Here is a 20361-nt window from a genome sequence, read left to right as displayed (position 1 = left end):
GTTAACTTCAATATTCTAGTAATTGTCAACTTTTTAAAATTATTTGACTATTACTTGAGATTTAAAATTCTTACTTGAAATTAATGATTACAGACTTATTATTAGTATCTAATTTATCTAAACTAGTTAAATTTCAAATTTATTTAATTATAAAGTTTTATTTTGATTATTTTTAAAAAAAATTATGTACTAACTTAAGGATACATTATTTAAATATGAGAATCTCTAATAGAATCCATTGTCAAACAAGAAATTCAACAAAAAAAAAATCCAACATAGACTAATAATATACCCCGAATTCCCTTCGATGCGATCATTCCCTTCTACGACCTCTGGTTCTTAGAGAAGAATCGAAGAATAATATAAAAAAGTATCCTGTAAAAAACTGCCCATCCCAACAATACAATCACCTTCTCCCATTTCTTGAATTCATCCGTACTAATGTTGAGCGATTTCAAGATCGTGTTGCCACTTATTGGTTGATCGCCATTAAACCCGAAAACATCTGAAGTTTGATACTGATTCATCAAAAGCCCTTCATAAGGATACGACATTGTAGAAATCGTGTTCATCCATTTCCAATATATGGGCATTTCATGAGTGTTCAAAAAATATCCACAAAACAAGAAAAACAATGCCGTAAATGCGATAACTGCTGCATAACCCAAAATGTAATTCGGAACAATCGCGCTAACGAACACGACGAACGAGTTTGTAGAAATAAGTGAAACGTAGAGAACAAGTAGGAAATAATAGAACGGTCCGCGGAGTTCTAGGGCTTTCCAAACAATGGCTGCATAGACGGTAGCTTGTAGTGCAAGAAAAGGAAGATAAGTGATTACACCAGAAATAGTGTAAGAAGAAGCTCGATAAGCGTTATGCGAAGTTTCGCGGATGAAAATTAGGCGTTCTTGAATAAAAGCCGGAACGGCGTCATTGGACGAGAAGAAAAAGAGACAAACTGTGAAAATGAAGAAAGAGATTCGATTAGTGATTCCTTGAGAATTGTCTTTAGGGTTCATGAACATTGTAGCCATCATGAGTCCCATAATTGTGAGGACCATAAGCCTAGAAAGGAAAAGTTCAGGGGTTCTTCGGATATTTTTGAAATTTCTGCGGATTAGAATCAATGTTTCGGAGAAGAATGAATTGGAGAATTTGGGATTAAGATGATAAGACATGTTGTTTGGAGGAAGATTAGGGGTTAAATAGTCATTTTCGTTCACTGTGTAGTCACTGCTGTGAGGTGTTGGCGTGCTTGGTAGAATATCACTTGAATATGTGTAGTAGCCTGGAGAGAAACTGCACAAAATCATCATAAAATACATTAGAAAAGTATAATTTCATAATTGAATTCCTCACTAAATTACAAGTGGAGAAAATTAAGTTTACCTCATTGAATTTTTCATTGGCTGGTCAGGCCTTTGGCTAGAAGGTGTATATCTGAGAGTTTGCACCACACCACCACCACCACTCCAATACGAAGGAGGGCTTCTCAAACTAGGGTTTAACTCATTAGCTTCATGTGTACTTGTTTGCAAAGAAAGTCGGCTCCGACCGTCTCTCCTAATCCCCGAACCTTCCCTCTGTCTCCTGCCCCGACGCGATGGTGGTGGCGTCGGTGCAATTGTCGATATCGCGGACAATTCCTGATCGTCACTTAACTTTGGAGGTTTCATTCCGGTTAGGGCAAATTCGGCCAATGCCTCAACTCCATGTTCAGATTGATCATACCCTTGAATCACATCGATTAGATACTCTATCGAATTTTCGCCTTTCGGAAGTTTCCGCCCCATTCGACTAAGATGGAGAGTCACATCTTTCGGCGAGCCTTGAAACATGAGCTGGCCTCGAGCTAGGATGATGAGATGGTCAAGAAGTAACAAGATTCTTGATGATGGTTGATGAATTGTGAGTATGACTGTACTTCCTGATCTTGCAATGTTGTGCACCTTTTCAATCACACTATGAGCATTAGTTGAGTCGAGACCTGAAGTTGGCTCGTCGAGAAAGAGTAAAGACGGTCCGTGAATTATATCTACACCGATCGAAACTCTACGACGCTCACCGCCTGATACCCCTCGCATACCTTCATCTCCTATGTAGGTATTTCGCGAAGACTATAAAAGAAAATAATTATAGTGATTATTATTGTAATGACTAAAAAAATCAATTATTCTAATTTTATATGTCCGAATGATATATAAATTCTATAGTATTATTTAAAATTAATACTGAAACTTCAATTTATTTCTTTTTATATCATATTTGTACATTTTTCTATCAAATAAACTGGTTGAAGAATATGTTGGCATAATAGTAGTTGCTTGTAGCATGACAACTGATGTGGCAGAATATTTCAACTGGCTTGTTATATCAGATTAATTTGATCGGACAATAATGATATAATTCCGTCTGAAATAAAAATTAAAGATAAATTTAGTATTGAAAAGATACAAATTGAGATTTATGTAGCAATTTGAAATATGTGGTAAAATTTAAGTAGCACTCAAATATTTAATCCTATATTACTTGAGTAAGTTCATTCTATGACTGATTATAATAACACTATTGATCATTACTTAAACCTTCATTCAGTAAATAAATAGCGCAACCGGGGCCTTGTTTGAGTCGAGTCGTCGCGAGCAAAGCCGTTTATTTTCACTGCCATAGTACGACAATACTAAAGGCAAACGGAAGAAATAATTATTGTCATCACCTTGAAATTAGGTCGAAAATGTAATTTTGTTAATTTTAAAATTGTTTTCTCCTTGATATTTTAGTTTTAATCAAGGTAATTTTTAGAAATATTCTAAAATTAATACGTTTTGATCGAGAACTTACCGATAAGCCGAGTTGGTCGATGAGCTTCTCGACTCGCTGTTTTTTATCATCTCTAGAAATAGGACCTAACCGAAAATCAGCAGCAAACATCAAGGTTTCATAAACCGTAAGCATAGGAAAAAGCCGATCATCTTGCATAATATAAGCAGAAGTTCTCTTAATCAAACTCGGACTAATTTCCGTTCCATCAAATGATACTCTACCCTTAAGGCTTCCACTAGCAATACGACCTGCTAACCCATCTAGCATAGTCGATTTTCCCGCACCACTCGGACCCATAACCGCGGTGATGCAACCTTTCGGTGCATACCCCGTAATTTCATGCAACAAATCAACATCTTGGCTCAGCCATTTTCCATCAGTTTTCTTCTTCTTAGTCACCGTATAAGTTAGACCGGAGAATTCGAGTCCTCCTGTAAAGCTTATAGGTTTTCCAATGTCGATAACAGTTTCGTGACGATGATAACCGTTTGTTTTTGACATTTTAGAGAATGAAACTCAAGTTTATTTTTTCTCTTGGAGAAATTTTAAAGCATAGAAATTAATATCAACGTTAGAATTTGTAAATAAATTAATTTGTTGGGGATTTCTAGTTAGATCCTAAGTTAAACAGCTAAGAGGAGGTAAATCCAAAGTTTTTATGAGTCTGTCTTCATTGAAAATAATTAAATTTGATCTCGTTTTCTTCATCGACTTGATTTAACTTTATCATATGCAATAGCGATGTACGTATACTTATTTGGAGTGATTTGTGATTGTTACTAAATAATTAGGTGAAATTAATGGGATTAGTAAACAAATTGTTTTTAGATTTTTTACTTACAATAAGTTGGAGTCTTCTTAAAAATGAAGAAAATTTTAAGTTCATGAAAAAAAAATCAAAATCTGAATTATGTTTTATATATTTTTTTTTGATGAATAAGAATTATGTTTTATATTCCCAAAAAAGAATGGCAGTTCTCATAAATATGATAATTCTAGGAGAAGATCATATTTTATGGGCTATTAAATAGGATAAATTAATATAATCTATTTTAAATTTTAATTTTAACCATTTTATTAAATATATCTTTAAAATAGATTAGACAATTTGGTCTGTGTCTAGTCCGTTGAGACGAATATATCTAGAACGTATTTAGTCCAACGTTGATTATTTACGTGGATTATTTTGATTGATTCAGTTAGGAAGAAGAAATTTCATAAGTTGAATTACGATTTAAATATAATTGTTTCAATTTTTTAAATTGATGGACCAAACTATTTAATTTTTTTAAAAAAATATATTTGATAAATTATCACAGTTATATATAAAAAAATTATTTTACCTATATAAAATTATAATAAACATAATTAATATATGTGTCAGTTTGATCCAATAATTTTTATATTTTTGTTGTTATGTATAGACTTATTTGTCATCAATATAACTTAAGATACTAAATTCCATTGATTAGATAATTCATCTTTTATGTTTATCGTTTAAATATTATAAATGTAAACTATAAAGGACCAAACTAACATAATCTTCTATTCCATATATATTCGATAACTTTACGGTGAATATATTAATGTATTTTACATTTTAATTATTGTCGAATATTTAAAATTTATGTGTTGATTCCTAAGAAGCACGGAAACTTCGATAAAGTTGCGTTTCCCGTTTCGAAAACGTTTCGGAAACTGGAAACTCTTGGACACCCGTACGAAACGTTTCGGGCCGTTTCTGTAAATAATAAAAATTAAAATTTGTAAAAAATTTAAAATTATTACCCACAAATAAAAAAATCTAACTAGTTACCCATAAATTTTACATTCGCATTGCCCACAATACAATAAATATACTTATTTGTGTTGAATTGTATTATATTTTTTATATATTTATAAAATTTTAACTATTTAGTACATTAAATTGAATTATTTTGTTAATTATCATAAATATTTAAATAATATTTTTATAAATATATCCCTAAATTTTTGTTATTTACACGTTTCCCCCACGTTTCGTGTCCTTTATTTTGAAAAACTTTCGTTTCCCCGTGTCCGTTTCGTATCGTTTCCGTTTCCCGTTTCCGTTTCCGTGCTACTTAGGTTGATTCTGCCATGAAAGGAGAGGAAAAATGTCACTCTCAAACTTAGCTTTCTGAGTGTGAGTTTTATGAGCTGGACGCCCACTAACACGCTTTTAACTAAGAGCAAATTACTTTAAAATTTCACACATTCATCATAATTCACAGTTTGATATCTATTGTTTAAAAATCAAACGATTTGATATTACAGCTTTAATTTTATAAACTATAAAACCCTTCTATTAGTTCCATTAATAATTTAATCCAAACAATTTGGTAGCTTAGTTTCAATTATATAAACAATTTAGTATCTCAGTTTCAATTATATAAACGATTTGATACCTCATTTTCAAACGATTTGGTACCTCACATTTTATTCCGTTAACAATTTAGTATCTATATTTAACAGAATTACAACAAACGTGAGGAGTTTTAGAATAATTTAATTTTTAATTAATCATACAAGATTTGGCTGTAACCAAGAATTTTATTAATATATGATAAAAAAAAGATAAAATAATTTAAATAGCTTGATCCGTTAAAGTTGCAAATTGAAACAATTATGTTATGAGTGTGTCTAGTAGTCTGACATGGATTTTTTATATGAATATATTTAATTGGCCCTGTTAAAAAATAAAACATTCATATTTTAGATTGAATTAAAATTCGAATATAGTTATTCCAATTTATAAAACTAATGAATCAGATAGTTCGAGTTATTCCTTAGAAACATATTTAACAAAATGATAAAAACTATAGATAAAAAAATCATTTTCCCATGATAAAATAACTTGATAATAGAAGTGATTTAATTTTCCTTCCCTTTACCTATCTATGACTAGGATTAATTTGTCTTCTTACTCAGCTTCATCTTACAACCTTTGTGTGGAGAATTTGTAGGACTGTTTTGGCTGAATTATAATGAGATGCTTACAATTAGTTGTTAGCAAAAAGCCAAATGAATTGAAAAATTAAGTCAGGAGAATTCAATAAATTAAAAAGACCATACAAAAGACTGCTTCAATTATTATATGTTTTTCTCTAGTGAAATTAAATGGTTGCAAATTGTTCATTTTCCCGTTTGATTTAATATATATTAAGAATTAATAGTTACAAAAATTAGCTTGAACCATAAATAATTTTGTCCTTTGATGTATCATTGTGAATCAAATAGTCAAGACTAACCTTTTATTAATTTTTTTTTTATTACAATGAAAAAAGGCAAACGTCTAAAGCTGGATGGATTGCACAACTGGATTGCTAAACACCGCCCGGTTTTACTTACCACCGCACAGGCAAAAGACATTTCTGCCCTTTTAGCAAAATTTTGAAAAAAAAGTTCTCTCAACTCATTCGAATACATTCGAACAAATACGTAAAAAATCGATTAAAATGACGAACAACGAGTACAATTCATCGGATAACGAGTATCGACGTTCGGAAACAACCCCCGATAAATATTTTTTAAAAAAAAAACTCGAAATAAATAATTTTTTTAAATTTTTTTAAGGAGGGACGTTTACATTTCACGTCCCCTCCAGAGGAGTGGACGCCGGAAAGCGGCGTCCCCTCCTCTGGAGAGGACGTGGATTGCCCACGTCCTCTCCTGAAGAGGGGACGTCATTCGTCCCCTCCTCAGGAGAGGACGTGGGAAATCCACGTCCCCTCCTCTGGAGAGGACGTGGATTTTCCACGTCCTCTCCTGAAGAGAGGACGAACGACGTCCCCTCTTCAGGAGAGGACGTGGGAATCCACGTCCTCTCCAGAGGAGGGGATGCCGGAAAAACAGAAAAAAAAATTAAAAATTATTTTTTATCTCGAAAAAGCCGGAACATATTGTTTCCGACTGTCGGTACTCGTTTTCCGACGAATTATACTCGTTATCCGTCATTTTACTCGACTTTTTACGTAGTTGTTCGAGTGTGTTCGAATGAGTTGAGAGAACTTTTTTTTTTTGAAATTTTGCTAAAGGGGTAAAAATGTCTTTCGCCTGTGCGGTGCTAAGTAAAAAGGGGCGGCGAATAGCAAAACCCTTGCACAACGGTAGACAGACGACTGAATCATGCACCTTTTAACGGCCTTAAAGAGTAGTTTCCACTTGACTACAACCTCGTTAGATATTAATGGTCTTTCTAAATGAAAATATCGAACATGTATAGTTTTATTCATCCGTATCATAATCCAATTGAATTTTTATAATTTCTTATGAGTTATAAACTAAAATGAGTCAGTTTATCAATAAAATTTAAGTTTAATGGATTCGAATAACAGCTCATCAAAACGATATAATTGTGCGGTATTTAATAAATCTACTAGTGTTAAATAGTTTATTACTATGATTTTAAAGCTAACAAAAACTGATTATGATATTTGTATTTTCTGTTGTTAAGGAAATACTATACATGACTATATGCAAAATCTAGAGTTTAATAGTACTAAATACAAATTTAGGGACTAAAATGGCCAAAACATAAAACTGCAAGGCTCAAAAAGTCATAAAAACGAAAACGATGTCGTTTGATTATGAAGCGTTATCCATTTCTGCTTCTTCAGATACCTTCTTCTCCACTCACCTCAATAGCCAATTTTACAGTAAAAACAATGAGTAATTGCAGCATATTGAAATTAGACCTAATAACCTCCATAACCCAATCTTCATTCTGCTCTATAAATGACAAATATACCCCTCCAATCACTATATCTCCACCATTAATCAAACGAAAAACCAGAGCTTTAGCTCACCTATGCAACACCAGTAAGTCCCCGAATTTCCAATCTTGAATTTTCTTTGTTTTTATAGGTACCCTTTTCTTGAAACTTCGATTAAAATGTTTAATTGTAATTGTTTTGCTTGCCCAGGTTGTAAAGCAAGTAGCTTGACAAATGTTGAACTGGAAAAAGAAGAAAAAATGGAGGCAGAAATTGCAAATGGGTATTCTATTACTCAATTTTGTGATAAAATGATTGATGTGTTTTTAAATGAGAAGCCTAGGGTTAAAGAATGGAGAAAGTTCTTGGTGTTTAGAGAAGAGTGGAATAAGTACAGGGAGAGTTTTTACACTAGATGTCAAGTGAGGGCTGATATGGAGAATGATTTGAATTTGAAGCAGAAATTTGTCTCACTTGCCACCAAATTAAAGAGGGTATGTGATTGTTATGTGTTTCTTTAATGTTTATTTGGTGTTAGTTGTTTGATTAATGTGTGGATTTAGTATGTTAGAGCTCGAAATGTGTAAGGATGCAAGAGTTTATTTTGTTGAATTCTGTTTCGTTGGTTCTCGTGTTTCGAGATGTTGTTGTTGCTAGAATTTGATTATTTCAATTTGAAGAAAAAAAAAAGATGTTTTGGAAGAAATGCAATCACACCATAGTTTTGTAAGACTTTGATTGAAATGAGTTCGAGCATAGTATTCATTTCAAACAATGGCTTAATTGCTCCAAAAATCATGATTTTTAGCGTTTTTTGCAATTTTAACACGACTTTTCAATTTTGGCAATTTATACATGAACTACTGCCATTTTTTGCAATTCAGAACACTGATTAATTTTCCGTCAAAAAATGATGACATTCACATCAATATTAATTTGGCGGAGAATTGCTAGGTGTTTGGAATTGTAAAAATTTGAAAGTTGGTGTGTGATATTGCCAAAATTGGAAGTTTGTGTTAAAACTGCAAAACACGCTAAAGTTTGTGAATTTTGAAGCAATAAAGCCGGAGAATTCCTGTAAGAAGGAAATGTGGTGTGTCTTTCTGCTGATCTGGTTTCAATGAAATAAGAAAGTGAGACTACCAACATTACAAAAAATGGAGTCTTGATTCTATATAGATACACTTTTTGGGTTTAGAGCTTTCTTTTGGTTCTGTGTACTCAGGAATGAGCATTGCAGATTGACGAAGAGATGGAAAAACACAGTAAACTTCTTAAGGAAATTCAAGACAGCCCAACGGAGCTCAATGCATTAGTTACAATGCGACGCAAGGACTTCACTGGGGATTTCTTTCGTTACCTAACCCTTATTTCAGATACCTATGATTCTTTGGAGGACCGTGATGGTAAGACCTCGAGTATTTAGATGTCTCATTCATAATAGATGTTTTGATGGATTATTATCTACTTATTTCTAAATTGCTATAATGCTAGTTTTGGCTGGACTATTGGATTATCATTGAATAATCTTTCATTTGATGATGGTTCTATTACTTTTGTATTGAAACATTGGTATGCATGCACTTCTATGAATTTTCTCTTATAGAAAATAGATGAAGGTGACATTCAAACTTGAATGCAGAACATTAGAAACATATGCAGAGAATGCTCTAGTAAATGGGTGTGATCATTTTAAACTATCATTTCAGGATATGAAGATATTTTTGTATGATTGAAATTTAACATCATTTCGTCGTCTTAACACTAGAACAATCAAACTGTAGAGATTTTTTCAAGTAAATATAGGATTTTTGTGCCAAAGTTGATGGATGTGGCACAATTATAAATTATTATAACAGGATAAAACTAATTGTCAAAGTTATTGAAAAAAGTAATCGGCTGCTTAACGTGCTTTGGGCCGCCGTCTGATGTGGATGTTTATTTATTTGAACAGCTATAGCCAGGCTAGGGACTAGATGCTTATCTGCTGTCAGTGCTTTCGACAAGACTCTGGAGTATGTGGATACATTAGATACTGCGCAGGCCAAATTCAATGACATCCTTGACTCCTATTCGGTGGATGCAGCATGTGAAAAGATCAAAAGCCTAGCCAAATCAAAGGAACTGGACTCTTCATTAATCTTATTAATAAACAGCGCTTGGGCAGCAGCAAAAGATTCCAAAACAATGAAAAATGAGGTATGGATGGGAACCTTGTGTTAAGCATTCTTCCTTCGGTAAATCTTGGTTTTGGTTGTTCATATGTTTTCCATCTAATTAACCAGTGAACACTTATGTCATGAGCATGATGATCGCTAGAGTAGAGTAGTTTTGCAGTTTACTTTCTATCTTTTATGTTTGTACTTTGAAGTGGTCGGCATTGTCGGCTGCACAATTGTTGAACCTTGAGAATGACACACACAATGTTGAATCTCATACCTTGCACAAAATAGAAAGAGAGAGATTATGTAGCACGGAAACAGAAATGCAAACGATGATAGCGGAAATGTTGAAATGGAAAACGACAAAATGACATTTATATAAAAATAATATTTATATGTAAAGTTTCAAAGTATCATATCCTTTCCAGAAACGGAAAACGAGAAGACGAGATATAGGATTCGACAATTTTCCATGCAACATATATGCTGAAAAAACTTGAGAATATTACATGAACATTTAATGTTTTAACTTTTCCAACTTGAATGTTTCTGCATCTTACAGGGTCTTTAAGTGGTAGTTTTGCCACTCTTGTATAATTGACATTGGACATCTCATTTCAGGTTAAAGAAATAATGTATCAAATATACAAAGCCACTAAGAGCAGCCTGAAGAGCATTACCCCCAAAGAATTAAAACTACTTAAGTATTTGCTGAACATTGCAGATCCCGATGAACGATTCGCAGCATTAGCAACAGCATTTTGTCCAGGTGATGACCGTGAAGCCAAGGACCCTTACGCTTTATACACGTAAGTGAGCTTCTGAATTGCTTGATAATTTTCAGAATTCAGAATGTTCTTTTTCTCTATACTTATTTTGTTTTGAAATCTCTTTGTTTTCGGAAGTACTCCGAAGGAACTGCACAAGTGGATTAAGATAACGCTTGACGCGTACCAACTCAATAAGGAGGATACTGACATCAGGGAAGCGAAGCGGATGGCTCAACCTGTCGTTATGCAAAGGCTGTTCATCCTAAAAGAGATTATTGAAGATGAATATCTTGAGAAAACTACTTTTCGAACACAAACTGAAGAAGAGAACAGCAAAACAGAGAACTTATGAGGTAATCAGGTATTTTTTGGCAAAACATATATTTAGGTCCTATATTTATCCATCTTTTGGTATTGAATTCCTACATTTTTAATTTTAGACATTGGATTTCTTGTTTACGGAAGTAAATTGTGTATTTCACGCGCCGTTACTACGTGCAATTTATTTAAATTAAGTTCTTGCTCATTTATTTTTATTTTTAAGCAGCTTATGCAAACATGGTAGCAGCAACCGCTTGAATGTTGAGCTGGCAATTCTGTAAAGAAATCCAACTGTTTGAGCTGTATTTATCACACCCATCATCTTACCGTGATATTTTTGTTATAAATAAATTATAAATATAATATTTTAAAATTTTAGAAGCATTTTCAAAAACGGATATGATCGTGCAGTGTAGCTGATAAAGCTTCAACAAATGCAAACCAGAATATGAAATGTCAATTCAGTAACAGAAGTCTTACATAAAATGAAACATTTGATGATATATTCAACAAGATAAGCCACATAACACCACCATCTCTACCGATGAAGCACTGACATTTTTCGGAGGTGCCGTATGCGGTATGCCCCCTGGGAATACATCGGGGGGAACACGTACGAGACACGGAAAAAGACGTGTCCCAACAGTTTTTACTGTTGAAAGGTGTGCATACGCCGCTAACACTCCAAGAAACACGTCGGAAACACTCTTGTGGACAACGGGGAGTTCAAAACTTATTATTAAAATTTGTTTAATGAATAAAACTTCTTTTAAACACCTTAATTTACTTATATTTAGTGGATCATAAATATTATTATATAACATATTTATTTATTGTGTATATATAATTTTTTATATGTATTTATTTAAATATATAGCTGATTTGCGTGTCTTCGCTGTGTCCATATCCCATTTTAGAAAAAAAATATCGTTCGTTGTATCCATACCCATTGCCGTATCCATGTCATAAGTGTTTATCCCATGCATTAGTTGTGCCATGTCATATTTATAACAAGCCAATGAGCATTTGTAATGGGAAATCTTTTAATTATCATTTAATTTTTTTATTATCACTTTTTCCACATGGCTAGCGCATCATTGGCTTGTTGCACAAATGACATGGCACAATGGTAGCTTGTAATAGTTTTTCATGCTTCATAAATCTATACGAACAAATCTTAGGCATTGGCTTATTTAATTTATTACTAATATTTATAAGAAAATTGAGGATGAAACTGCAATAATGGATAAAAATTATATTATATGATTACAAGCAGTACTGCCATTCTTTATGCTGGAACTAGAGCATGGTACTGCCTTTGGTTTTGTACTACCCCATCTCTTTATTTTCATATTTATATCCATTTTTCGTACTGCAAATTGTCACATTGTGGTGCTGGCGGAGTCGCAGCCCCAGTGTACGGATTTAGTTAATTCGATAAAAATATAAAAAAAATCAAAAAAAAATACAGTATTTAATATATTTAGTAATTTGAATTTTCAAAGTTTTTAATCATAACTAAATTGAGTTTTTTTATAATTGAAATGAATTAATCAAACTTAATTGATCTACATGGATCAATTACATAAATTAATTTAATTCTATCGACCGTTTCCTCACACTATGTAGAGTTGTTATGTTCAAATCAAAAATACAAATCATTCAAATTGAAAATTTTCTCTTTTATTTATTTTAAGTTATAATTAAAAACAAAATTCATAACGCCTTATACATAAGACAATATATATAAGAAAAGCATACTTTATGAGTGTGAGAAGGCATTGTTCTGTTTCTAAAGATGTAAAATTCAAATTAGAAAATATAAAAATGATTTCAGCTAATTAAAATTTTATATAAAAATGATATCAGCTAATGAAAATCATATATAAGATATCTACCTAACAGAAAGAGAAAAAGAAACAATATTGTTATATTGTTTTGAGTTAGGACAAGGAAGCTTTTGAGAAGTGTGAGATTACAATTGTGACCATATTATATAATCTGGTATTTTGTTTGTAATAATTGCTATTAAAAAAAATACATTTATATAATATATCATTTGAATTAATCCATCTGGTATGTAGTAATTGTTATTTGTTGGAAAAATTATTCCTTTCTTTTGTGGTCCTCAAAATATTTTGTTTATCTTTGGAAAAAAAAATTTGCAAATATTACCTAATAATTTATCTATTAAGTAATATATATATATATATATATATATATATATATATATATATATATATATATATATATATATATATATATATATATATATATATATATATATATATCTTAATCTTGTACACGTAAATTGATGTTGTTGTTTTAAGTTTTAATTTTCAAGAGATGATATTGTCAAACAAATAAACTATAGAAAATAATATTTGTTTGAATTTGATTCAATTTATATCTAAGAATAACTTAATCTATTTATCTAGACGACATTTGATTTGAGCAACATTTTTACCTAATTTCATTTACTTTTGCATTAACATGGGTACGATAATTGAAGGCTTATCGCTACAACTAAATGCTCTTGCTATATTTATTTTATTGAGTTAGTCACCAAATAAATTCAAATATTTATGGAAACTTTTAATTTTATTCAAACTTTTAGTTTTATTGAGTGTAGTTTATTTTGACTTATTTTGTTTTAATTGCATTTGTAGCCAATTGGGATGTCATAAATTTAAATGTTTGATTTTTTTTTTTAATAATTAAGACAAAATCACCAACATAGATTACAGTTGATAAAACTAAAAAGTTTATATAGAATTGAGATTAAAAACTCTCTCTTTAAAAATAAAAGCGCTCTCTCAAAAAACAAAAGAGTTTTTTTTTTCTTCATCTTCTCAAGGGTGGGAGAAAATGATTTTTCCGGTTAACTGAAATCATTTTCTCTCCGCCCATAGCATTATTATTTATAGATCTATTTTTTTTTTTCAATAAATTTTATTTAAGGTGTTTGTTTGTTTGGATTTTAGTTGGTTAAATAAATTTTGAAGGTCTTTCGCAACTCTTTGATTCGAAGTTTTAGATTGCTCAAGATTCTATCACTTTTTTTAAAGTTTTAAATCTATGTTTTTGTAGATCTAAGATTTGGGAGATGTTTTTTGATATTATGTTTTGTTTTCTATTAGATTTAATTTTTGGTTTCATAATTGAAGATGGAATTTGAAGAGTTTGAACTTTTAAGAATAGACCGGTTTCAACATCGTAAATCAATATTGGAATTATAAATATATTGGGTGACTTATTTGGTGGTTTGAAAAGCCCTTATCGATGACTATATATACAACTGTATTTACAGCACTCGTCATTATCTTAGAACAGTTTTTTTAATTTGTTGAAAAACCGTTTATTTATATAATTTTCGTTATTATTAATTAAAATTTTAGTTTTTGAAAAAAAATTGAGATTCTAGCTGAACACTTGTATTTGTTTGGTCATTGTCATTGTCGATCATTATATTTGTGGCCATCAAATAATGTCAATATTACTTTTATGTTCTTTTAACTTGAATAAATATAAAGAAAAATGAAAATTTATAATTAATTTATGCTTAGGAAAGAATATTTTTAATATGATAGAATAGTTAAAATACTATCATAAAGTATCTAATTTACAATTTCTGCATCTATTTTACTTCTTTTCTTTTCCTTAGGGTAAGCTTTTCTATTTTTATTTTTGGTATAAATGTCATTATCTTTAGGACAATAATTGTTCATTTAATGTCATTACCTTTACTAAAAAAAGGATAATAATTACTCATCAAAGGAAAAAAAGACAATAATAATTAATGAATTTTATATTTTTCTTCCCTCCATCAAAAGGGCAATACGGTCATTCTAATTACTAACTGGTCCTATTATTACAATTGCTAAATTATTCATCAACTCCACCCAACTATAGATAAATACCCGTCTTCAGTTGATCATTCATCATTCCAGTCAGTCTCTCCGGCGACCGGAAAATCAAGAAAATCACTAAACACTCCGGTAATGTAGTTTCCGGTGATGTTTAAATCAACTCACAGTTCATGTTTTTTCCTTTGATTATTATGTTTATTTTTCTTTAAATAGTAAGGTTGACTTTTGACCAGATATATTTTATTTGATTTTGCTATATATGCATGTATTAATGGTGATTGAATTAAACAAAGTTAATTTCCTTTGATCATTATTTTCATGTACAGTGAGATTGATTAGTTTGATTAATTTTAATTAAGGTGTAATTATTGAAAGGCGTGATGGAAAAGCAACAGGAATTAGAGTGGATTGAAGCACAGAAGATCAAGATAAGTGTTGATCTTTTGTGTGCAGCTAAACAACAGCTTGAATTTCTTGCTGCTGTTGATCGGAATCGCTGGCTTTATGATGGTCCAACTCTTGACCATGCTATTTATAGGTAAAAAAATCTGAATTGTGTGTCCTGAATTTCCGAAACTGCTTTTGAAACTCGGAAACTTTATGTTTATAGCTTGTTTACTATAAAAAAAATGTTGTTTCGCTGTTTTTGTTTCCGCTTTTTCAATTTTAAAGTTTCTATTTCCGTTTCCGTGCAACGTAGGTTCATTCTATTATAATTTCTATGATGTTTGAAATTTTGTAAATGTTAATTTCAGGTACAACATGTGTTGGCTTCCCCTGCTTGCCAAACACTCCGAGTCGTCACTTTTTGAAGGGCCGCTAGTCATTCCTCTCGATATTGAATGGATTTGGCATTGCCACAGACTCAATCCAGTTGAGTTTTACACAACCATATTTGTAAATATGGATGTACAAATTATATTAGTATGTTTATGATTTGTAATGAGTTTTAAATTCTTGTTTTTTTTTTCTTTGCATTCAGGTAAGGTATAAAACTGACTGTGAGGAACTATATGGAAGAATATTGGACTACTCTAATGTTGCATCTTCTGTCCAAGAGATATGTAGAAAGCAAACTGAAGAAATTTGGATGAGGCTATATCCAGACGAGCCTTACGACTTCGAATTAACAAAAGAATTTTCTGTAACTGAAAGTGACAAACTTTCGGCTGTCGAAAAATGCACCAAATATGATTTAGTTTCAGCAGTTAAAAGGCAGAGTCCTTTCTATTACCAGGTATCATAAAAAAAATTGACTTCTTAACCCACACCTTTGAATTTGTTGATAAACCATTTACATATTACGTTTTTCTGAGTTCAAAGATATCTGTTTCGGTTATGTTGAGGTCCTAATTTGTTTTGTCTTCGTCAAATTTAGATGAAATTTTTGAATTGATATTCACTAGAATACATAAAACAAAAATTGCTTGATTATAAGTTGTATAGCGTGATCTTTCTGTAACGGTTGTTGGGAAATCTTAGCTCTATGGATGATGATGCACACATATGCACATACATATCACATGGTCTTTTATCTTCTTGATCTTTTTTTTTTCCTTTCTACTTGTTAATGAATCTTTTTCCTTTTGCTTTCCACAGGTATCTAGTCCCCATGTAAATAATGATATTTTCCTGGAAGAAGCTGTAAACAGATATAAGGGGTTTCTGCATCTCATTAAGAGAAACAGTGAACAGTCCGTAAAACGCTTTTGTGTTCCCACCTATGACGTTGATCTTATCTGGCATACACACCAGTTGCATCCTATTTCTTACTGCAAAGATTTAAGTGAAGCACTTGGCAAGATATTGGAGCATGACGACATGGATGCAGATAGGACGAAAGGAAAGAAGTTGGATGTTGGATTTTCTGGAACTACCAAGCAGTGGGAAGATACATTTGGCACAAGGTATTGGAAGGCGGGTGCAATGTACAGAGGCAATGCACCGTCTCCTCTCACAATCACTCCATCAGTGCCGAATATCTCTAGAAAAGATGTGTCACCATCCAAGGAGAGCCAACAGATGATTCAACTTTCGGAGGTGAAGATTGTGGAGGTAATTTCCAATCACCTTGTTCATGTTATTTTTATATATACCAGATGAGTTTTAAACCCTGCATGACTTTGTGCTAAAGTTGGATCAATATTTCACTCATTAAATTGTGTATGAGGAATACGAGTATTTTACCGTGAAAAAATGACTCGCTATTTTTCTACCGTCCACATGCTAGATCAACTAATGAATAGTATTTCTATTTTTTTTTTCCAATCTGTCTACTTGTGCAGGTTTTTCTGGAGATTGTGGGAGTCAAAAACTTGCCGGAGGGTCTTAAAGGAAACCTCTCTGTCACGTTTAGTAAAAAGCACCCTGATGTATTCCTTAATGTTAAAAGAAATTTAACTATTCTATCTGAATCTGGAGTGAAGCAGGTCGCCTCTTTCCAATGTGAACCCAAGGGAGAGCTGCTTTTTGAACTCGTTGTTTGTTCACCTTCCAGCTTACTAGTGGCCAAGGCCTCTAAAACAATGGGTACTGCTTTGTTTTCTATCCACGACTTTCTGAATCCGGTATCCAAACTTGCTGTTGAGAAATGGGTCGAATTGCTGCCCAGTTCTGGCCATGTGAGCTCAAAGCCAATCTGCCTAAGAGTTGCTGTTTCATTTACTGCTCCGGTCCAAGCACCACATGTATTGCACATGGTTCATTCGCGATTAAAAAGTTCTTGTTTGTTCCCGCTTCCTGGAATGGTTCAACATGCTAAGAGCTGGACACACGTTATTGATGAAAATGATAATGAGATCATCAGCCTGCAGATGAGGTAATCTTTATGGCTCTTCATGTAGTGAAATTTTTTGAGTATACTAGTGAAAACTATTCTCAAACCTAAAGTATCGGGCAGATTCTAGTATTTAAATATATTTTTCTTAGCAGCAGAAAGAAAGAAACTCGTAAATTGTTTTACATTTGTTTGCCTACTCAAACTCCACATAGAAATAATATAATCATCATGGTAATAGGCCCGCGCGTTACTTTTGTTGATCCGTCTAGTGTATAATATGTGTGCACTAGATAGAGCATATTTGCCCTATTCTGTTTGCATTGGAGTTTTTGTAAAATAGATTCTAATGAAGCACTAGAATATTTTGGTTTGTTAATATGTATTTTGAATCCCAAGTATTATTAACTTGGATTATATTCCAGGGAAACTAAGGAAAAAGTGAAAGACAAGAGCATTCAGAAGAAGCAAGTAATTGGTTCAATGAAATCCGATGAAACTCACAAGCTCGCAGAGTTTGTTGGGTCATGCTGGTCTTTGCTGGATTCTCAGTGGTACCTTCAGCTTACAGCTAAAACCAGCAAAGACAGTCATGTATTTGAGCTCATGGGCAGTAAGATGGTAATAATCTTTTTCTCAACACTCGTCTCTCCTGAGAGCCATATCTTTGCGTTTAATTGTGTTCGTATTCATAGAATTTCTTTTCAGTCATAGAATATTTTCATCATAATTATGGTGCTTGTGTCTTGGAAATCTCTCTAAATAGGAAGTGGAGTGTTCTAGAAGCCTGAGGTTTCTATATTGTATCACAAAGTTGTCTCCTCTGCATTATAGTCTTCCTAGTGCACAATCTCATCGAAATGCAGTCCGCTTTCAGTTTATGATGTCCTTTACAAAATTAACAAATCATAAGCTTTCTGAAGCTTAGGATAGATGTTCTTATTGTTTCTGTCCATGGGTCAATAAATTATGTATTGCTCTTATCTTCTTGATACAGATAAAGTTTTTCCAAGGCAGAAAGCTAGAATTTGAGCCCAAACAATTTGAGAAGCAGAGAAATGAACAAGATTTTATGACTGCAGTTGAGTTTTCCACAAAGGATCCATATGGAAAAGCAATGGCATTGGTCGACTTAAAGTCCGGGTCTGTCAAGGTATATTTATGCTGTCATATCAAATCTGGTTGAATTTTATAGTTATAGTATCAAACTTTTGCCCCATCTATGGCCAGCTCCTTAGATTTTTTTGAAAAATTAACAGGTAAAAGAAGAATGGATTCTCTTGCCCATGATTATTTCAGCCTTCATACTTACTAATGTTCTGAAGAATGAAGGATATGGTGGCTTCACAGTTAATGAAGGAAGTCTAAAGGAGTTGGATGGTAATGCAAAAAAAGTTGGCGGATTCTATGAAGATGTCAAACAAATCAACCAATCTAGTACTGAAGTTATAGCAGGGATAAATGTGGCTGCAGTAAAAAGTGGAGGATGTGGCAGCGGCTGTGGCAGTGGATGCAAAAGTGTTGCGAGAAGTGGCGGCATGGCACAAAGTGGAGGCCGTGGGAGCATGGTAAATAGTGGTGGTTGTGGTAGCGGTTGCGGTGGTGGCGGTTGTGGAGGAGGTGGAACCATGGTAAATAGTGGTGGTTGCAGTAGCGGTTGCGGTGGTGGCGGTTGTGGAGGAGGTGGAACCATAGTAAATGGTGGCGGCTGTGGTAGCGGCTGCGGTGGCGGCGGTTGTGGAGGAGGTGGAACCATGGAAAATGGTGGTGGCTGTGGTAGCGGCTGCGGTGGTGGTGGTTGTGGAGGAGGTGGAACCATGGAAAATGGTGGTGGCTGTGGGAGCGGTTGTGGTGGCGGATGTGGAGGAGGTGGAACCATGGCAAATAGTGGTGGCTGTGGTAGTGGTTGCGGTGGTGGCGGTTGTGGAGGAGGTGGAACCATGGCAAATAGTGATGGTCGTGGTGGATGTGGTAGCGGTTGTGGTGGCGGATGTGGAGGAGGTGGAACCATGGCAAATAGTGGTGGCTGTGGCGCTGGTGGCTGTGGTGGCGGTTGTGGAGGAGATGGAACCATGGCAAATAGTGGCGGTTGTGGCGCTGGTGGCTGTGGTGGCGGTTGTGGAGGAGATGGAACCATGACAAATAGTGGTGGCTGTGGCGCTGGTGGTTGTGGTGGCGGTTGTGAAGGATATGGAAGCATGATAAATAGTGGTGGTGGTGATGGATGTAAAACCATGGCAAATAGGGAGGGCAATGAGTTTGGAAATGCAGCAGAAAGTAGTGGCTGCGGTGGATGTGGAGGTAATTCTGGCAATACCAAAACATTTGAGAGCAGTGTCAGCCACTCTCATGTTGTTGCTGAACCAAATGAGTCACTTGTCCATGTGATACAGGCAGTAGTTGCTTGACCCCCTAAGGTACTGATAAAATGCCTACAACTTGCAGGCTACTAAATATATTAAAAGAATGCCCCAATAAAGTGTTCATGATCATGAATGTCATGGAGGAATAAGGTTCTTGTTGTTATGCAAGTGTTAGGGTGTCTGCGTGAACATATGGCGTGTTTGACTACCAGTTGAGTAGCGTATCCCGCTCGATAAACTTTCCATTATCGCGTGTTCGTCGGCTAAATAACAGGCATGGTGATTATATGTGTTGGGTGGTCAGATTTATGTAAATATATGTAATGCTATAATGATTTGAGCTTCAGAATTTCCAGTTTTCTTTGTGTCTCAATTTGAATTTGTCAATTATGTTAATTTATCAGATGAAAATGAATGTCAAATTAGCAGAATTTTAATAACTATCATCAGTGTTGGTTCTAATGCAAAACCAGAATTTAGTTCTGGAGTAATCTCTATTATCAGCAATTACTTTCGGTGGCTAAAAGGCATCCTACAAATT

General features: G+C 33.4%; 3 protein-coding genes across 4 annotated transcripts; 2 read left to right on the top strand and 1 right to left on the bottom strand.

The window, feature by feature from the left end:
- Positions 1 to 233: 233 nt before the first annotated feature.
- On the bottom strand, positions 234 to 3340 carry LOC126655553 (ABC transporter G family member STR2-like). Its single transcript, XM_050349781.2, has 3 exons — positions 2845 to 3340; positions 1393 to 2120; positions 234 to 1302 (listed from the first exon to the last, which is right to left on the bottom strand). Exons 1-3 carry the CDS (start codon positions 3325 to 3327, stop codon positions 324 to 326), a joined length of 2190 nt encoding a protein of 729 aa, XP_050205738.1. The 5' UTR covers positions 3328 to 3340; the 3' UTR covers positions 234 to 323.
- A 4133-nt stretch (positions 3341 to 7473) lies between these two features.
- On the top strand, positions 7474 to 11146 carry LOC126657651 (uncharacterized protein At4g37920). Of its 2 annotated transcripts, XM_056103716.1 has the most exons (7): positions 7474 to 7665; positions 7770 to 8053; positions 8800 to 8965; positions 9514 to 9758; positions 10343 to 10530; positions 10627 to 10844; positions 11039 to 11146. In XM_056103716.1, exons 1-6 carry the CDS (start codon positions 7512 to 7514, stop codon positions 10841 to 10843), a joined length of 1254 nt encoding a protein of 417 aa, XP_055959691.1. In that variant the 5' UTR covers positions 7474 to 7511; the 3' UTR covers position 10844; positions 11039 to 11146. The 2 variants fall into 2 exon arrangements, with proteins under 2 accessions (XP_055959691.1, XP_050208321.1); XM_050352364.2 differs by lacking the exon at positions 11039 to 11146 and having other exon boundaries at positions 10627 to 11017.
- A 3557-nt stretch (positions 11147 to 14703) lies between these two features.
- Positions 14704 to 20263, top strand: LOC126654750 (glycine-rich domain-containing protein 1). Its single transcript, XM_050348716.2, has 9 exons — positions 14704 to 14810; positions 15041 to 15219; positions 15437 to 15554; positions 15664 to 15918; positions 16281 to 16736; positions 16967 to 17499; positions 17883 to 18078; positions 18455 to 18610; positions 18717 to 20263. Exons 2-9 carry the CDS (start codon positions 15062 to 15064, stop codon positions 19863 to 19865), a joined length of 3021 nt encoding a protein of 1006 aa, XP_050204673.1. The 5' UTR covers positions 14704 to 14810; positions 15041 to 15061; the 3' UTR covers positions 19866 to 20263.
- Positions 20264 to 20361: the final 98 nt, after the last annotated feature.

This window comes from Mercurialis annua, linkage group LG7, assembly GCF_937616625.2.
Source record: "Mercurialis annua linkage group LG7, ddMerAnnu1.2, whole genome shotgun sequence".
Lineage (NCBI taxonomy): Eukaryota > Viridiplantae > Streptophyta > Magnoliopsida > Malpighiales > Euphorbiaceae > Mercurialis > Mercurialis annua.
The sequence above is the reverse complement of the archived record's forward strand: the minus strand, read 5'-3'. Positions and strand labels throughout refer to the sequence as shown.